Raw genomic sequence first — 15,674 nt, forward strand, 5'->3', positions numbered from 1 at the left:
TTTGTGAGTGAAGAGAAGGAGCTTTGGTTTGTTTTGCACACATTTTTGTAGAAACTTAGAGGGAGGACAAGATTGCAGTAGGATAAACGTTTGTGATGTCAGTGGAGGTGCCTCCTTAATATAAAAGGATAATGTGTGATCTTTTCTATAGGTTAGGGATGTGTGATTCAGGTATGGATCTATTAATTACGATGCTAACAGGGAATACTAGTGCCTCTGTGGCAAGCTTTAGGTATTCTTTTGGGAGGTTGTCTGTTGAGTTTGAGCAAGTTTTCAGTTTTTGTGGTAGTTTTTTATCTGAGATAAAGGGATGGACTAGAAAGTAAGCTTGGAATGTTTTTGGTTATGTGTGAGGGGTTGGTTGTGTGTGTGTGTGTGTGTGTGTGTGTGATGTGTGGGGTGTGTAGATGTTAGTATTGGGGGTATTAGTAGAAATAGTGAGTTGGGATTGATGAGTTGGGTTTACTTTCAGGTTGGATATGGACTCTGTAAAGTATGTATTGAATTTGATGGCTGTTCGAAGAGGTGATATACTGGGGTATGGATTGGGATTATTTTTAATTCCTGGGTTTAGCAGTGACTTTACAGAGGACCAAAATTGCTTAGGGTTGTTTTTGTGGTTATCTTGAATGTAGGAATAGTTTGATTTTTATCTAGTAATATTTGTCTTTTTGTTTGATTGCGGAGTTGTCTGTATAACTGAAGATTTATGTCATTTTTATTCTTTAACCAGGCAGTCCATGCATTGTCCCTGTCTTTCATTAGAATTTTACATGATTTGGTGAGGCATGGGACATGGTTATTTTTTATTCTTTTTATTCGTTGAAGGGATAGGGAGTTAAGAATGTTTAGGAAGGTGCTGTTGAAATGTTCAACTGCATCTTTAATGGTAAGTCTTTCTAGGATGGACCAGTCTATAGCTTTTAGACATTCAATAAAAACGTCTTTGCTGAATTCTTGGAATTTGCGTATAGTCTGGAACTTGTGTTGCTTTGTGAGTTGAGTGATAGTCCTGTGAGTATAGGCTGGTAGGTAGTCACTTAAGGAGTCAGGAAGTGTGCCTGAGGATGCAAAGTTCAAAGGGTTTGAGACTAGTATCCAATCCAGGGTGGAGTGTCGTATGTTATTTTTGCTATAAGCTGAGTAAAGCCACAGAGGTTTATACTGCTTGGTAGGTAGTGTGAGGTTATTGTCTGCCAGTCACTGTTAATATCCCCTAGGATAATGGTTTGTTTCACTATTGTTTCAGATATCCAGGCTTCAATATTTTCTGGAATGGGAGTGTTTTGACCAGGAGGGATGTATAAAACAACTATGCAGATGTTCTTAGATGAGTTACCCAAATATCCAAATTACTTCAAACTCCTAAAATAAGTACATGTTCTTCATGGCCTTAACTTTGTGTGGGGAAATACAACCCAAACGTCCAAGGTTAGATCTGTGTAATTTAATGTAAATAGCTGAGATAAGGTGGATTGCAGATATGCAAGCAAATAAGATACAGGGACTAAATGGAGTCCTCCCTTTAAGGCCAGTTTTACAAGGGTGAGAAGGAAATTCTGATTGTTCAAGCCTCTATTTAAATTAGCTCAACAAATAATGTGTTTTAAAGATCTGATAAAAGCATTTTGCCGAAAGCGTTTATTTCAGTAATTTTAAGACAAGATCTCATTGTTGATACTTGGAGTATATGTTATCATTTTATGATTCCATTTTTGTTTTTTAATAAAAGCAATCAGTTGTGGTGCATCAGATTTGTTTTGTTTTGTGAAATAATGTAGTAGGTGCACAGCAATGTATTTTTGTTGAAACGCCAAAACAAAGCGTTTTCACCAATGAGATGAATAAAGTATGTAGATCGATATGATGGGAAGCACTGATCTTTCCCAGCTCTGTAAGGTGCAAACCCCATGATGGATTTTGTTCTCATCTCTGTCTGTTACTTTGAATTGGGCTATTCTGACAATAATAAGGAAAGAATAAGAACCTGGCATGGAGGGATAAAGCCCTGACTATGGTCCAACTGCCCTGGTTTGATTAGCAGCTTGTGTGACTGATGGAGTGACGGAATGGAGGAGAGTTACCCTCAGATGTAAACAATGAGTGTGGTAAGTGGTGAAAGGGAAGTGGGTAGGTCATACAAAAATAGTCCTCCAGATTGAAGCATACATGATGAGACATGTCCCCAGGGCACACTCATGATCCATGACCGGCTCCAGCAAAAACAGAGCAAATCTGAGAGGGTTGGAGAGTAGTTGGTAGACCTGGTATGGATGTTGGGTGTTGGGGCCCAGGCTTGTAACACTGAGGTCCAAAGGAACAAAAAAAAAGAGCTTGGAAGCAGACAAATTTGCTTGACCTTGAGCAATAAAAAATGCATCTTATAAATCATACCCACTTGAAATATCATGTTGGAAGCTCAGAAACCCTCCCAAGTAAAAGAAGCAATGCGGTTACTAGTGAAAATTATGTATATAATGGTATCATTTCATGTCATCATGGGCAGTTTCGGCAAAAGCAAATAAAACAAAAACAGTTTGCTGAAACCACTTTCATCAATAGTGTAGACTGCCTTTTTCTCCGCTGTTATGCAACCTTGAAGTTGGTATATACAATTCGGGGAGGGGAGTTCCTCCCTCATGGGAATGCAAAGGGGTTTGCCCACTGAAAAAAAAAACTTTAAATATTTACTGAAGGTGGTTTTGGAAACTGCGTTAATTTTTTTATTTTTTATGTTCTTAAAACTGTCTTTGACAAAACTACATAAATCTTTATATAATAAAGATCAGATGCTACAGGTTTATAGATATGTGAGGGGTCACTGAAGCGGTCATAGAAGTTTCAGTAATATCTTCTTAAAGTACATACAGAGTGATGTTACCTCTCACTTAAAAATGCAATTTCCTCCTCTCTGGGAGAGCTATTAGATCTCAGATTTGTATGAGTAAACAGATTATTGTGTAAGACATAAGGATCATTTTCTTGATGAGCACTGACACTGTAATGCTTACCATAGACATTATAATGATTTGATTATGAGTCACCACCTTTTTAAATTAACTATCTTATTAATTTCTAAATGTTATTCCACAGAGGTGTCAAAAGTGCAAACAACACATTCTAGCACTTCTGCAAGTTCAACAGCTTTACCAATGGAAAATTCTTCAGGTGCTAAAACAAGCTTGGTTACCAAACAAGATATAAAAATTACCTCTGGACAGGTATCAGAAATGCCCCCCTTGTCTCAACCAACAACTTTATTGCCTTCTACACCTCCAAAAGGACAAACAAATCCATCAGCAGAAACATCTGCCAGTAGGATACAAGGCCCAGTTGACACCACCAGAACCAGCAAAAGCTCACCTGCTGTACCAAATGGAAATACTTTCATTTCATCAAAAGAAACAGTCAAACCCTCACATTCATCTTCTTACCCATCCTCTTCATCTGAATCATCTGAGAAGTTTTCTTCTAGTACAACAAGACTATTAAGTGCTCCAGTTGAAACTTCACATGTTAGTGACACAAGTGCATTCCCATCTGGATCAGTTTCTACATTTGTATCACAGAGCGGTCCATCTTTTCCAAATATACCATCTTCTGCATTTTCTAAAGGTCAAACACAGGCATCAGAAGAAACACCTGCCAGCAGTGTTCAAGGTCCAATTGAGACATCCAGAACCAGCAAACCATTATCTTCTGTACCTGAAAGAACAACATTAGTTTCCTCAAAAGAAACAGTCAAACCTTCAAAATCTTCCTCTTATCCACCCCCTTCATCACAATCATCTGAGGAGTCTTCTACTACAAAAGAACCAGTAAGTGCTCCAGTTGAAACTTCATATGGTAGTGACACAAGTGCTTTCCCAACTGGATCAAGTTCTACATTTGTATCACAGAGAGGCCCATCTCACCCAAATATACCATCTTCTGCTATTTCAAAAGGCCAAATACCTACATCAGCAGAAACACCTGCCACCAGTGTAGAAGGCCCAGTTGAGACCTCCAGAATTAGCAAACCTTTACCTTCTGTACCTGAAAGAACATTAGTTTCCTCAGAAGAAACAGTCAAACCTTCAAAATCTTCCTCTTATCCATCCCCTTCATCACAATCATCTGAGGAGTCTTCTTCTACTACAAAAGAACCAATAAGTGCTCCAGTTGAAACTTCACATGTTAGTGACACAAGTGCTTTCCCACCTGGACCAACCTCTACATTTGTATCACAGAGAGGTCCTTCTTTCTCAAACCTACCATCTTCTGCATTTTCAAAAGGCCAAACACAGGCATCAGCAGAAACACCTGCCAGCAGTGTTCAAGGTCCAATTGAGACATCCAGAACCAGCAAACCATTATCTTCTGTACCTGAAAGAACAACATTAGTTTCCTCAGAAGCAACAGTCAAACCTTCAAAATCTTTCTCTCCTCCATCCACTTCATCACAATCATCTGAAGAGTCTTCTACTACAAAAGAACCAGTAAGTGCTCCAGTTGAAACTTCACATGTTAGTGACACAAGTGCTTTCCCACTTGGATCAGGCTCTACATTTGTATCACAGAGAGGTCCATCTTTCCCAAATATACCATATTCTGCATTTTCAAAAGGCCAAACAAGTGCACTAACAGAAATATCTGCCAGCAGTAATCAAGGCCCAATAGAGACCTCAAGAACCAGCAAACCATTATCTTCTGTACCTGAAAGAACAACATTAGTTTCCTCAAAAGAAACAGTCAAACCTTCAAAATCTTCCTCTTATCCACCCCCTTCATCACAATCATCTGAGGAGTCTTCTACTACAAAAGAACCAGTAAGTGCTCCAGTTGAAACTTCATATGGTAGTGACACAAGTGCTTTCCCAACTGGATCAAGTTCTACATTTGTATCACAGAGAGGCCCATCTCACCCAAATATACCATCTTCTGCTATTTCAAAAGGCCAAACACAGGCATCAGCAGAAACACCTGCCACCAGTGTAGAAGGTCCAGTTGAGACATCCAGAATTAGCAAACCATTACCTTCTGTACCTGAAAGAACAACATTAGTTTCCTCAGAAGAAACAGTCAAACCTTCAAAATCTTCCTCTTATCCATCCACTTCATCACAATCATCTGAGGAGTCTTCTACTACAAAAGAACCAATAAGTGCTCCAGTTGAAACTTCACATGTTAGTGACACAAGTGCTTTCCCACCTGAATCAACCTCTACATTTGTATCACAGAGAGGTCCATCTTTCTCAAATATACCATCTTCTGCATTTTCAAAAGGCCAAACACAGGCACTAACAGAAATATCTGCCAGCAGTGTTCAAGGCCCAATAGAGACATCAAGAACCAGCAAACCATTATCTTCTGTACCTGAAAGAACAACATTAGTTTCCTCAGAAGAAACAGTCAAACCTTCAAAATCTTTCTCTCCTCCATCCACTTCATCACAATCATCTGAAGAGTCTTCTACTACAAAAGAACCAGTAAGTGCTACAGTTGAAACTTCACATGTTAGTGACACAAGTGCTTTCCCACTTGGATCAGGCTCTACATTTGTATCACAGAGAGGTCCATCTTTCACCCAAATATACCATCTTCTGCATTTTCAAAAGGCCAAATACCTACATCAGCAGAAACATCTGCCAGCAGTAATCAAGGCCCAATAGAGACCTCCAGAATTAGCAAACCTTTACCTTCTGTACCTGAAAGAACATTAGTTTCCTCAGAAGAAACAGTCAAACCTTCAAAATCTTCCTCTTATCCACCCCCTTCATCACAATCATCTGAGGAGTCTTCTACTACAAAAGAACCAGTAAGTGCTCCAGTTGAAACTTCATATGGTAGTGACACAAGTGCTTTCCCAACTGGATCAAGTTCTACATTTGTATCACAGAGAGGCCCATCTCACCCAAATATACCATCTTCTGCTATTTCAAAAGGCCAAATACCTACATCAGCAGAAACACCTGCCACCAGTGTAGAAGGCCCAGTTGAGACCTCCAGAATTAACAAACCTTTACCTTCTGTACCTGAAAGAACATTAGTTTCCTCAGAAGAAACAGTTAAACCTTCAAAATCATCCTCTTATCCACCCCCTTCATCACAATCATCTGAGGAGTCTTCTACTACAAAAGAACCAGTAAGTGCTCCATTTGAAACTTCACATGTTAGTGACACAAGTTCTTTCCCACCTGGATCAGGCTCTACATTTGTATCACAGACAGGTCCATCTTTCCCAAATATACCATCTTCTGCTATTTCAAAAGGCCAAATACATGCATCAGCAGAAATGCCTACCAGCAGTGCAGAAGGCCCAGTTCAGAGCTCCAGAACCAGCAAACCATTACCTTCTGTACCTGAAAAAACAACATTAGTTTCCTTAAGCGAATCTGTCAAACCTTCAAAATCTTCCTCTTATCCATCCCCTTCATCACAATCATCTGAGGAGTCTTCTTCTACTACAAAAGAACCAATAAGTGCTCCAGTTGAAACTTCACATGTTAGTGACACAAGTGCTTTCCCACCTGGACCAACCTCTACATTTGTATCACAGAGAGGTCCTTCTTTCTCAAACCTGCCATCTTCTGCATTTTCAAAAGGCCAAACACATGCTTTAGCAGAAACACCTGCCAGCAGTGTTCAAGGTCCAATTGAGACATCCAGAACCAGCAAACCATTATCTTCTGTACCTGAAAGAACAACATTAGTTTCCTCAGAAGCAACAGTCAAACCTTCAAAATCTTCCTCTTATCCATCCCCTTCATCACAATCATCTGAGGAGTCTTCTTCTACTACAAAAGAACCAATAAGTGCTCCAGTTGAAACTTCACATGTTAGTGACACAAGTGCTTTCCCACCTGGACCAACCTCTACATTTGTATCACAGAGAGGTCCTTCTTTCTCAAACCTGCCATCTTCTGCATTTTCAAAAGGCCAAACACATGCTTCAGCAGAAACACCTGCCAGCAGTGTTCAAGGCCCAATAGAGACCTCAAGAACCAGCAAACCATTATCTTCTGTACCTGAAAGAACAACATTAGTTTCCTCAGAAGAAACAGTCAAACCTTCAAAATCTTTCTCTCCTCCATCCCCTTCATCACAATCATCTGAAGAGTCTTCTACTACAAAAGAACCAGTAAGTGCTCCAGTTGAAACTTCACATGTTAGTGACACAAGTGCTTTCCCACCTGGACCAACCTCTACATTTGTATCACAGAGAGGTCCTTCTTTCTCAAACCTGCCATCTTCTGCATTTTCAAAAGGCCAAACACATGCTTCAGCAGAAACACCTGCCAGCAGTGTTCAAGGCCCAATAGAGACCTCAAGAACCAGCAAACCATTATCTTCTGTACCTGAAAGAACAACATTAGTTTCCTCAGAAGCAACAGTCAAACCTTCAAAATCTTTCTCTCCTCCATCCCCTTCATCACAATCATCTGAGGAGTCTTCTACTACAAAAGAACCAGTAAGTGCTTCAGTTGAAACTTCACATGTTAGTGACACAAGTGCTTTCCCACCTGGATCAGGCCAAATACATGCATCAGCAGAAATACCTACCAGCAGTGCAGAAGGTCCAGTTGAGACCTCCAGAACCAGCAAACCATTACCTTCTGTACCTGAAAAAACAACGTTACTTTCCTCAAAAGAAACAATCAAACCGTCAAAATCTTCCTCTCATCCATCCCCTTCATCAGAATCATCTGAGGAGTCTTCTTCTACTACAAAAAAAACAGTAAGTGCTCCAGTTGAAACTTCACATGTTAGTGGCACAAGTGCTTTCCCACCTGGCTCAGGCTCTACATTTGTATCAGAGAGAGGCCCATCTCACCCAAATATACCATCTTCTGCATTTTCAAATGTCCAAACATACGCATCAACAGAAACACCTCCTGTTAGTGTACAAGGACCAGTTGAAAGCTCCATAAACAAACCCTCACCTTCTGTACCTCATGGAACCACTTCATATTCCTCCAAAGAAACAGTCAGACCTTCAAAATCATTTTCTCATCCATCCACTTCATCTGATTCATCTGACAATGTTTCTGCTACTGTAACAGAACCAACACAATTTCATTCTGAATCTTCAAATGGTCATCCATCTAGTCCTGTCTCTCATGGTTCAAGTCAAACATTTGCATTTCCCAGAAGTCCATCTCTACCACAGAGTGTTTCACCTACAGAACTTTCAAAAGGCGAAACAAATGTCTCAGCAAGCTCTTCTACTACTAATGAAGTTCCCTCCCGTTCTTCTTCATCTTCATGCACTGTAAATGGACAAAGTTTTTATCCAGGTATGTAGATAGATGGATCTATTTAAAGCAATCAGGCATGTTATTTATTTTCTTTGGGATTGTTACTACCTCCATAAAGTAGATTTTAATTTTAATTTTACAAATGTATAGAATTGTGATTTTTCAAAATTACTAGACATATTTCATTTGATTTAGTAATACACAAGGGGTGTTTAATAACATGCTAATTGTTTTGAATTTAAGTAAACTGTTTGCTCATGCATTTTGATGTACACAAAACCATGGAAGTCCTTCATATTCAGTATACTATGAAGTAGGTTATTAGCTGCATGTTGCAAATGCAAAAGTGGTTCTCAATGGAAAAGAAGTGCATAATTAACTTTAGTGCAGGTATGGCTGCTCTGTTTGTTGGGAAACAAGATAGCATTTTATCTATTTCTTCTGTGTTATTATGTTATTATGGAGCTCTTTGTAAGTCATGAAAGGTATGTAAAAGTACATTGTGCATCTTTGCATTATATTTACAAATCATTTAAAAACGATTTTCATTGATCTTGCAGCCATGAATATTAAATGGCAGTACCACACACCTTAACTTCTCCATTCTTTATTTATTTATTTTTATTAAATTCCTATTATCATATACATATATGTGCAATTCACATGTATGTTGCACCTTTATTTCTAGCAGTTGTTAACCAAATTCTAATCCTTCTTTTCCCATCCAACCTGCACTCCTTTCATACCTTCTTTTTCCCTTCCCAATAATTTACTTTAGTGTTCTGCAATCTCCTTCTGTCCCTTCTCTCTTTTTCAGTTCTCCCACCCCAGTATGCACGCCTCATCATACTTTTTATAACTATTAAAACATTATGTAGATCCTGTGTGGCTATCTTCACCCTGCGCTTTTTGTTATTATACTCTACATGCCCTATGCAATCATTTTTTGCCATATTTTAACTCCTTTTGCCATTTCATGTCCTCGCCCTTTAATCCCCATACACAGAAACCCTATTTATTTTGCATGGTTTCCTGTATCGTTCTTCCTTTGCTCACCCACAAACCCAGCCCTGTTTTTCCTGGTCTTTTTATTTTTCCCATTTTCCTCATCCACTGTGACGTCCATAACCATCTCCACATTATTCTTGGTTGCTGAGCCCTCATTCCAAGTATCATTCCCAACTCATTCCAGGTATCATTCCCAACTCATTCCAAGTATCATTCCCAACTCATTCCATGTATCATTCCCAACTCATTCCAAGTATCATTCCCAACTCATCCATTATCCTTCTCACTTACTTCCATTCTCTTTGTGGAGTTCTACCTTTTCCCCTTTCTCAAGCATTCTCTACTTCCTTTATTCCTGCTTTATCCTTTCTAGATCTTTGACCTTGTAAACTTTCTTGCATCCACTTATTAGTAAAACTCGCTCCCCAGCCTGCCACTAAAATAACAACCAGCACTGCTAATTACTGACGTATAAATCCTAAGCTGACAGTTATGACAAAACTTATAACGTGTCATCCCATAATAAACTGGCTTTTTGAAAGAGCATGGTAGCCACAGTGGGATATGCCTCATATCCATCAGTACAGGGGTCAGACTCCATGAGTATGTAGTACTTCCTAATAAAAATAGTCCATGAAATCTCCTAGAAATGATAAAAAGACAGTGTGGTGGGAGACAGAGTGGAAACAAGTCTATAACCAAGATGAATAGCACACAGTCACCAGGAAATAAATTAAGTGAAAGTTCTGTTTATTGACTGCTTTCATCTGTGCGTTATCATAATGGACATCAGAATTAATTCATTATGAACCTACCCCTTTGTTTAAAACAGTGTATCAAATGTGACTAGAAAAGTGTGTAGGCATATATATTTTTAAAAAGTATATATATATATATAGTTTTACAATTTAAAATAGCTTTTCTAGTTGCATGATACTAACTGATTTAAATGATGTGGTGGTTGATAAAAGTGCTAAATAAACAGAATTTGTTGTTAATTTATTTTCTGGTGACTGTGATTTTTATCTTGGCTACGTATAGCATAATAATTATTGCCATCTGAGTGCTCTGCCAGGGGGCAGAATTAAAGCAACCCAGAATCCATAAAGCTGGATCTATGGAAAGTGCAATTCCCAACCATCTTTCTGTCACCCCCATAGATATCATCAAATGTTGTGAACATTGTTTTACCTTCCATTTCTACTTTTAGTTGATTTCCCTTTCCATGACCCTGGCCTTTGTTCAGTTTAAATCATGAGTTTTCCATGTTCTTCTTCTCTCTCTCCTTTCCACAGACTGTCTTCTTCTCCTCTCAGTGTCTTTCATGTTTCTTCATCTCTTTATTGTCTTTTTGTTTGCTTCCCTGTACTTCAGAGCTGCTTTATTTCTTTTTCTCTTATCTAGCCCATGATGAGAGTGCACATAACAATATGAGATTCCCTTTCTCTTGCCTGTTTCCGAGACATAGGTTCATAGATTAGTACTAGGTTAACTACCCTTGTGGGCCATTTCAAGCCTAGCCAATTACCCCGTGTGAGAATCAAATCCTGCACCTTGTGTCTGTAAGGTAAACACCTTAACCATTATGCCATGCTCCCACCCAAATCCTTTTGTAATTTTGCTTTTCCCTTTTTCCACTTATTTTAATCTCTCTCTCTCTCTCTGCGTTTCCTCTATAACTCCACTGTCTATGTGTTTTTGTCAGGTTCCATAACATTTGAAATATTGATGGCGATATGAGTAATCTTCTTACACATAATCTTCTGAGGACGACAAACAGGTTTCTTCTAAACTCTATTATCTCCTTTACTTTCTCTCTTGCTATGTGCAGATTCTATTTTATCATGTCTGCCATGGTTGCTGCTACCTTTATGATCGGTTATTCTGGGTATTCTATTTCTTTTATTTCTCCTATGTCCTCTTTTCTCTTACCTCTGCTCATTTTTACCAGAGCTGTGTTGCTTCTACTGCATCACAGCTATGAATTTGTCCCAGATTACTCTGTTATTGACTTAGCCTTATCTAGTATCTGTTCTATATATTTTGAAAGTGGTATATAGTCATAGTATTTAAAAATCAATAAGCCAATGAACATCAAGGTCTAATCATCTAAGTCACAGGTCTATGCCTCCTAAGAACAGGTTTTAAAGGCACCACTCCATTGAGTCCTGGACTTCTGTCAGCACCTAGCCTTACAATCCATTGTACCTCACAGTATTCAGTCTGATTGACTATATCACCCCCTCTGGCATTCACCTTAATCAGTTGTAAAACCATGGAAGTAAAATGGTGTCTTGGATATTCTTTAATATGTTGAAAGAGAGCATTATGTGTATTGCTAAAACATATGGCTGATAAATGTTTCAGGATCCTATCCTTAAGTTTACAGTTGGTATTCCTGACTTAAAATTATGTGCAGCATATGCACCTAGCCAGGTACACAACATTCATTGAATTACAATTTGCCAACAGTTAACTTTAAATACCCTCTTGTCAGTAGGATGTACAAATTCTTGACTTCTAGATATTAAAGGGCAAGCTTTACAGTGCTGACAGGGATACATACCCATTTTACCCATTCAATTACCTTCTTCTTATCACAGTTCTTGTCACACAAGATCTGTTTAAGATTTCTGTTCTTCTTAAAAACAAAATTTGGTGCTGCTCCCACTATTTATTTTAAAGTATCATTCGTTTGTAGAATTTTCCAGTTACCCCGTATTACATCACAACCCCCTTTTATATCCTTACTATACTTAATATACAAATTTAGTTTACTTCTAAGCTGAGCCTGCTTCACTGAGTTACGTGTCCTATATTCAATACCTTTCTTAGAGAACCATGGTGCTGCCACTGCATCTCTGCTCTATACAACATTAGAAACATGCGTTTCCACTTCCTTAGTGCAGTACCCCCTCTCAACAAATCTGGCACTCAAAGCTTCTAATTCCTGATTTAAATTATCCTCATTCGTACAAAGCTGTGAGGCTCTAACAGCCTGCCCTTTGATAACATTATGAAAAACGTAAATTGGGATGCATACTGTCTTTAGCTAGTAGGCCATTCCTCCAGCATGGTTTTCTAAAAATCTTGGTGAAACGATTCAGCTCACCCTTTTGTAACACAACATCCAAGAAATCAATTTCATTAAAGGAGTACTGCATGGTTCTCTAAGAAAGGTATTGAATATAGGACACGTAACTCAGTGAAGCAGGCTCAGCTTAGAAGTAAACTAAATTTGTATATTAAGTATAGTAAGGATATAAAAGGGGATTGTGATGTAATACGGGGTAACTGGAAAATTCTACAAACGAATGATACTTTAAAATAAATAGTGGGAGCAGCACCAAATTTTGTTTTTAAGAAGAACAGAAATCTTAAACAGATCTTGTGTGACAAGAACTGTGATAAGAAGAAGGTAATTGAATGGGTAAAATGGGTATGTATCCCTGTCAGCACTGTAAAGCTTGCCCTTTAATATCTAGAAGTCAAGAATTTGTACATCCTACTGACAAGAGGGTATTTAAAGTTAGCTGTTGTCAAATTGTAATTCAATGAATGTTGTGTACCTGGCTAGGTGCATATGCTGCACATCATTTTAAGTCAAGAAAACCAACTGTAAACTTAAGGATAGGATCCTGAAACATTTATCAGCCATATGTTTTAACAATACACATAATGCCCTCTTTCAACATATTAAAGAATATCAAAGACACCATTTTACTTTCATGGTTTTAGAACTGATTAAGGTGAATGCCAGAGGGGGTGATATAGTCAATCAGACTGAATACTGTGAGGTACAATGGATTGTAAGGCTAGGTGCTGACAGAATTCCAGGACTCAATGGAGTGGTGCCTTTAAAACCTGTTCTTAGGAGGCATAGACCTGTGACTTAGATGATTAGATCTTGATGTACATTGGCTTTTTGATTTTTAAATTCTTTTAAAAAGGTTTTTGTTTGTTTTCATGTATAGATCTGACGAAGGGTGCATCCTGAAAGCGCTTACATTTTGTATTAAAAGTTCCAGGTTTTTACTACAGCCTGGTGGTCTATGAAGTCTTTTTCGCTGTTTCATTTCTGTCTTTGGTCAGTGGTCAAGACTTAGAGTACATTAGAAGCAATGGTCCAGAGATGTTTCAACTGAGAACAGTGGATAGGTCCAAATTTAATGATTATTGATGGCTTCTTTAGGAGTTAGAACTTGAGGTGTTTTTCATTAACTACTGAGAATCTGAATCTCCTGAGTAAACATTTTTTTCTTATTTGCCAACTAAGGGAGAATATTTGACTTGTACATGTATAGATATGAACTGTCTGCTAGCAAACTGAAATCAAGTGTTTGTTTTGTTGGATATACTGATTGTTATTAATAATAACCAGTTGAACATATCTAGGGTGTTTAACTGTCATCAACTCAGTCCTCTGTGTTTTTCAAGAGTAGGGTCAGGATTCAGAGACACATAACCTGGGATTCATAAAGACTTACGATGAGCAGGAAACCTTAGCATGGCTGTTCGCTATCTCAGTATACTTTCCTATTCTTAGATTGCTTTGCCCCAGATGTTTCCTACTAATGGGGCCTCTGCACAGAGGGTGATCTTGTGGGCAAAGCTGCATGCTAGTTTGGCAATCTGGGGGAGTGGCTGATACTAATTAACCATGTGGTCTGACACCCTGAAATGCGAGCAGTTCCTGAGTTATAATACTGAGTAATTCAGAGTATCCCCAGGCAAATAGAATGTCACTTTTGCTGGAAAACATGAACATCTTCAAAAGATGGTGATCAGCCGTTCACTCCTATGGAAGAAGTCACCGTGCAATTAAGTTCAGCGAAGACATAGGGTAGAGGTTGTTAGAGTACATACATGTGCCTGGATGGGTTTGTGCAGGTCTGTAGGGGAACGAATGAAGCTGCCTGAGTGTGTGTGTGCATGCGTATGTGCATGTGTGTGTGTGAGTCTAGGTGGGTGCTTTTGCTAACACAGTGCACTGGCTACTAGGAAAAACATTAACGCCTTTAGATCTGACAGAGTTAGTGCTAGCTAGAGTGTGATTCGGTGGCATGCTAAGGAGCCAGTAATGAGGTCTTCCTAATTGTAGCCTTAGCTGCCTCTAAATTGCATTATCTCATAGTTGTGGTTATTGATGAACTCACAGTAGGCAACTATAGCAAGCTTTTTTTTCTGAATTCCAAGGATAATGCACTGGGTAATATTGTTTTTAGTGGAATTGTTTAGTGCATTATGAGGGAGGGAGTCAAAGAACTACACAGTGCTTCAACAGTAAGAGGACTATGGTATGTAGTGCTGCTGCAATCTCACTAAACAAAGATGTACAGCAGTCCATGGACATGCAGTATTTCTTTCCTTTTTTCATTCTTTCTGTCCTTTTTGTACTATAGATATAGTAACAGTGGTTGTTATTTAATTCTTTCACATGTGTAAAGATGAGTTTCTCTGAAGTATGATTGCAGGTAAAAGAGAGCCATTCATTTTGCTAGATGCATTAGCTGTGATAGCTTTTATATTGACAAAATAGTATAAAACTGTCACAGCACATTTTATATGCATATTTATAATATACACACAAAATTAACTCATAATTAACTTTATAAACTTAGTAATTTCAAGTTCATGTTTTCTGTAGATGATCATGTGCTTATAGGTTGTGCAGGACAATGAAAGCTTTTTAGAAAACAAGAATTTGATTACCCAGTATAGATGAATGCAGACTACCCCCTGGTTTAAATGGAAACGATCATTTTCTGAAACTGAAGACATAACTGGAATGGCATGGTGTTGTATATTTGATCTATGTCATTTGTGTTTGTGAAGACTGAAACTTTATTACAAATCCATGTGTCATATATTGCATTATTACATCCTTTACAACTTCTGTCTTATAACCATGCAATAATGTTGGGTTTGGGGCTTGGCAAAATGATAAAGGTGTTTACACAAAAGGTATGAGGCTTGGTTCACACCAAGGGAAATTGGCTAAACTTAAAATGGCCCACAAAAGCAGCTAGCATACTAGTTGCATATGAACCTATAAAACACAGCCTGACTAAGGGACATTGATACTTTGGGCAGTCAGGGCTCTGGAACAGGACAAAATAAATTGTATTGGTGGTATAGGGTTTCCATCTTTTTAGCTGTGCAAAGTGGGGGCATCTCTGCTGAAGCATGGCATTTTATGGCACAGAGCATACTTTCAGCCAATGTGGCAATTTTATTTCACTTTATTATTCAAATAAAGACCTGTTGTATAGTTGCTGTTGTTTTAGCTGTTTTGCATTATATTGAGATGTTTTAGTGTATTGGACATTTCAGCAATATTTACAAAAATCTAGAAAATACTTTTCTACTAAAATATCAGCATTCCTAGGGGTTCTTTCAAAACTGATGTGTAGGGCTTAGGACATCTTG

At 38.4% G+C, this 15,674-nt stretch overlaps 1 protein-coding gene across 42 annotated transcripts in view; it reads left to right on the forward strand.

Moving 5' to 3' along the window:
• The window catches only part of LOC122791684 (mucin-2-like), a 732,148-nt gene that overhangs the window by 622,550 nt on the left and 93,924 nt on the right, over nt 1–15,674 (forward strand). For 41 of the 42 annotated variants that reach the window (XM_044059549.1, XM_044059534.1, XM_044059548.1 and 38 more), the window contains 2 exons: nt 3,094–4,935; nt 5,598–8,276. In XM_044059549.1, coding sequence (XP_043915484.1) covers nt 3,094–4,935; nt 5,598–8,276 — 4,521 coding nt within the window. The remainder of the gene's footprint in view (nt 1–3,093; nt 4,936–5,597; nt 8,277–15,674) is intronic. The other variant, XM_044059571.1, reaches the window with a different exon arrangement.

Source organism: Protopterus annectens, chromosome 17.part0, assembly GCF_019279795.1.
Source record: "Protopterus annectens isolate FY-2018-M chromosome 17.part0, PAN1.0, whole genome shotgun sequence".
NCBI classification, from domain to species: domain Eukaryota; kingdom Metazoa; phylum Chordata; order Ceratodontiformes; family Protopteridae; genus Protopterus; species Protopterus annectens.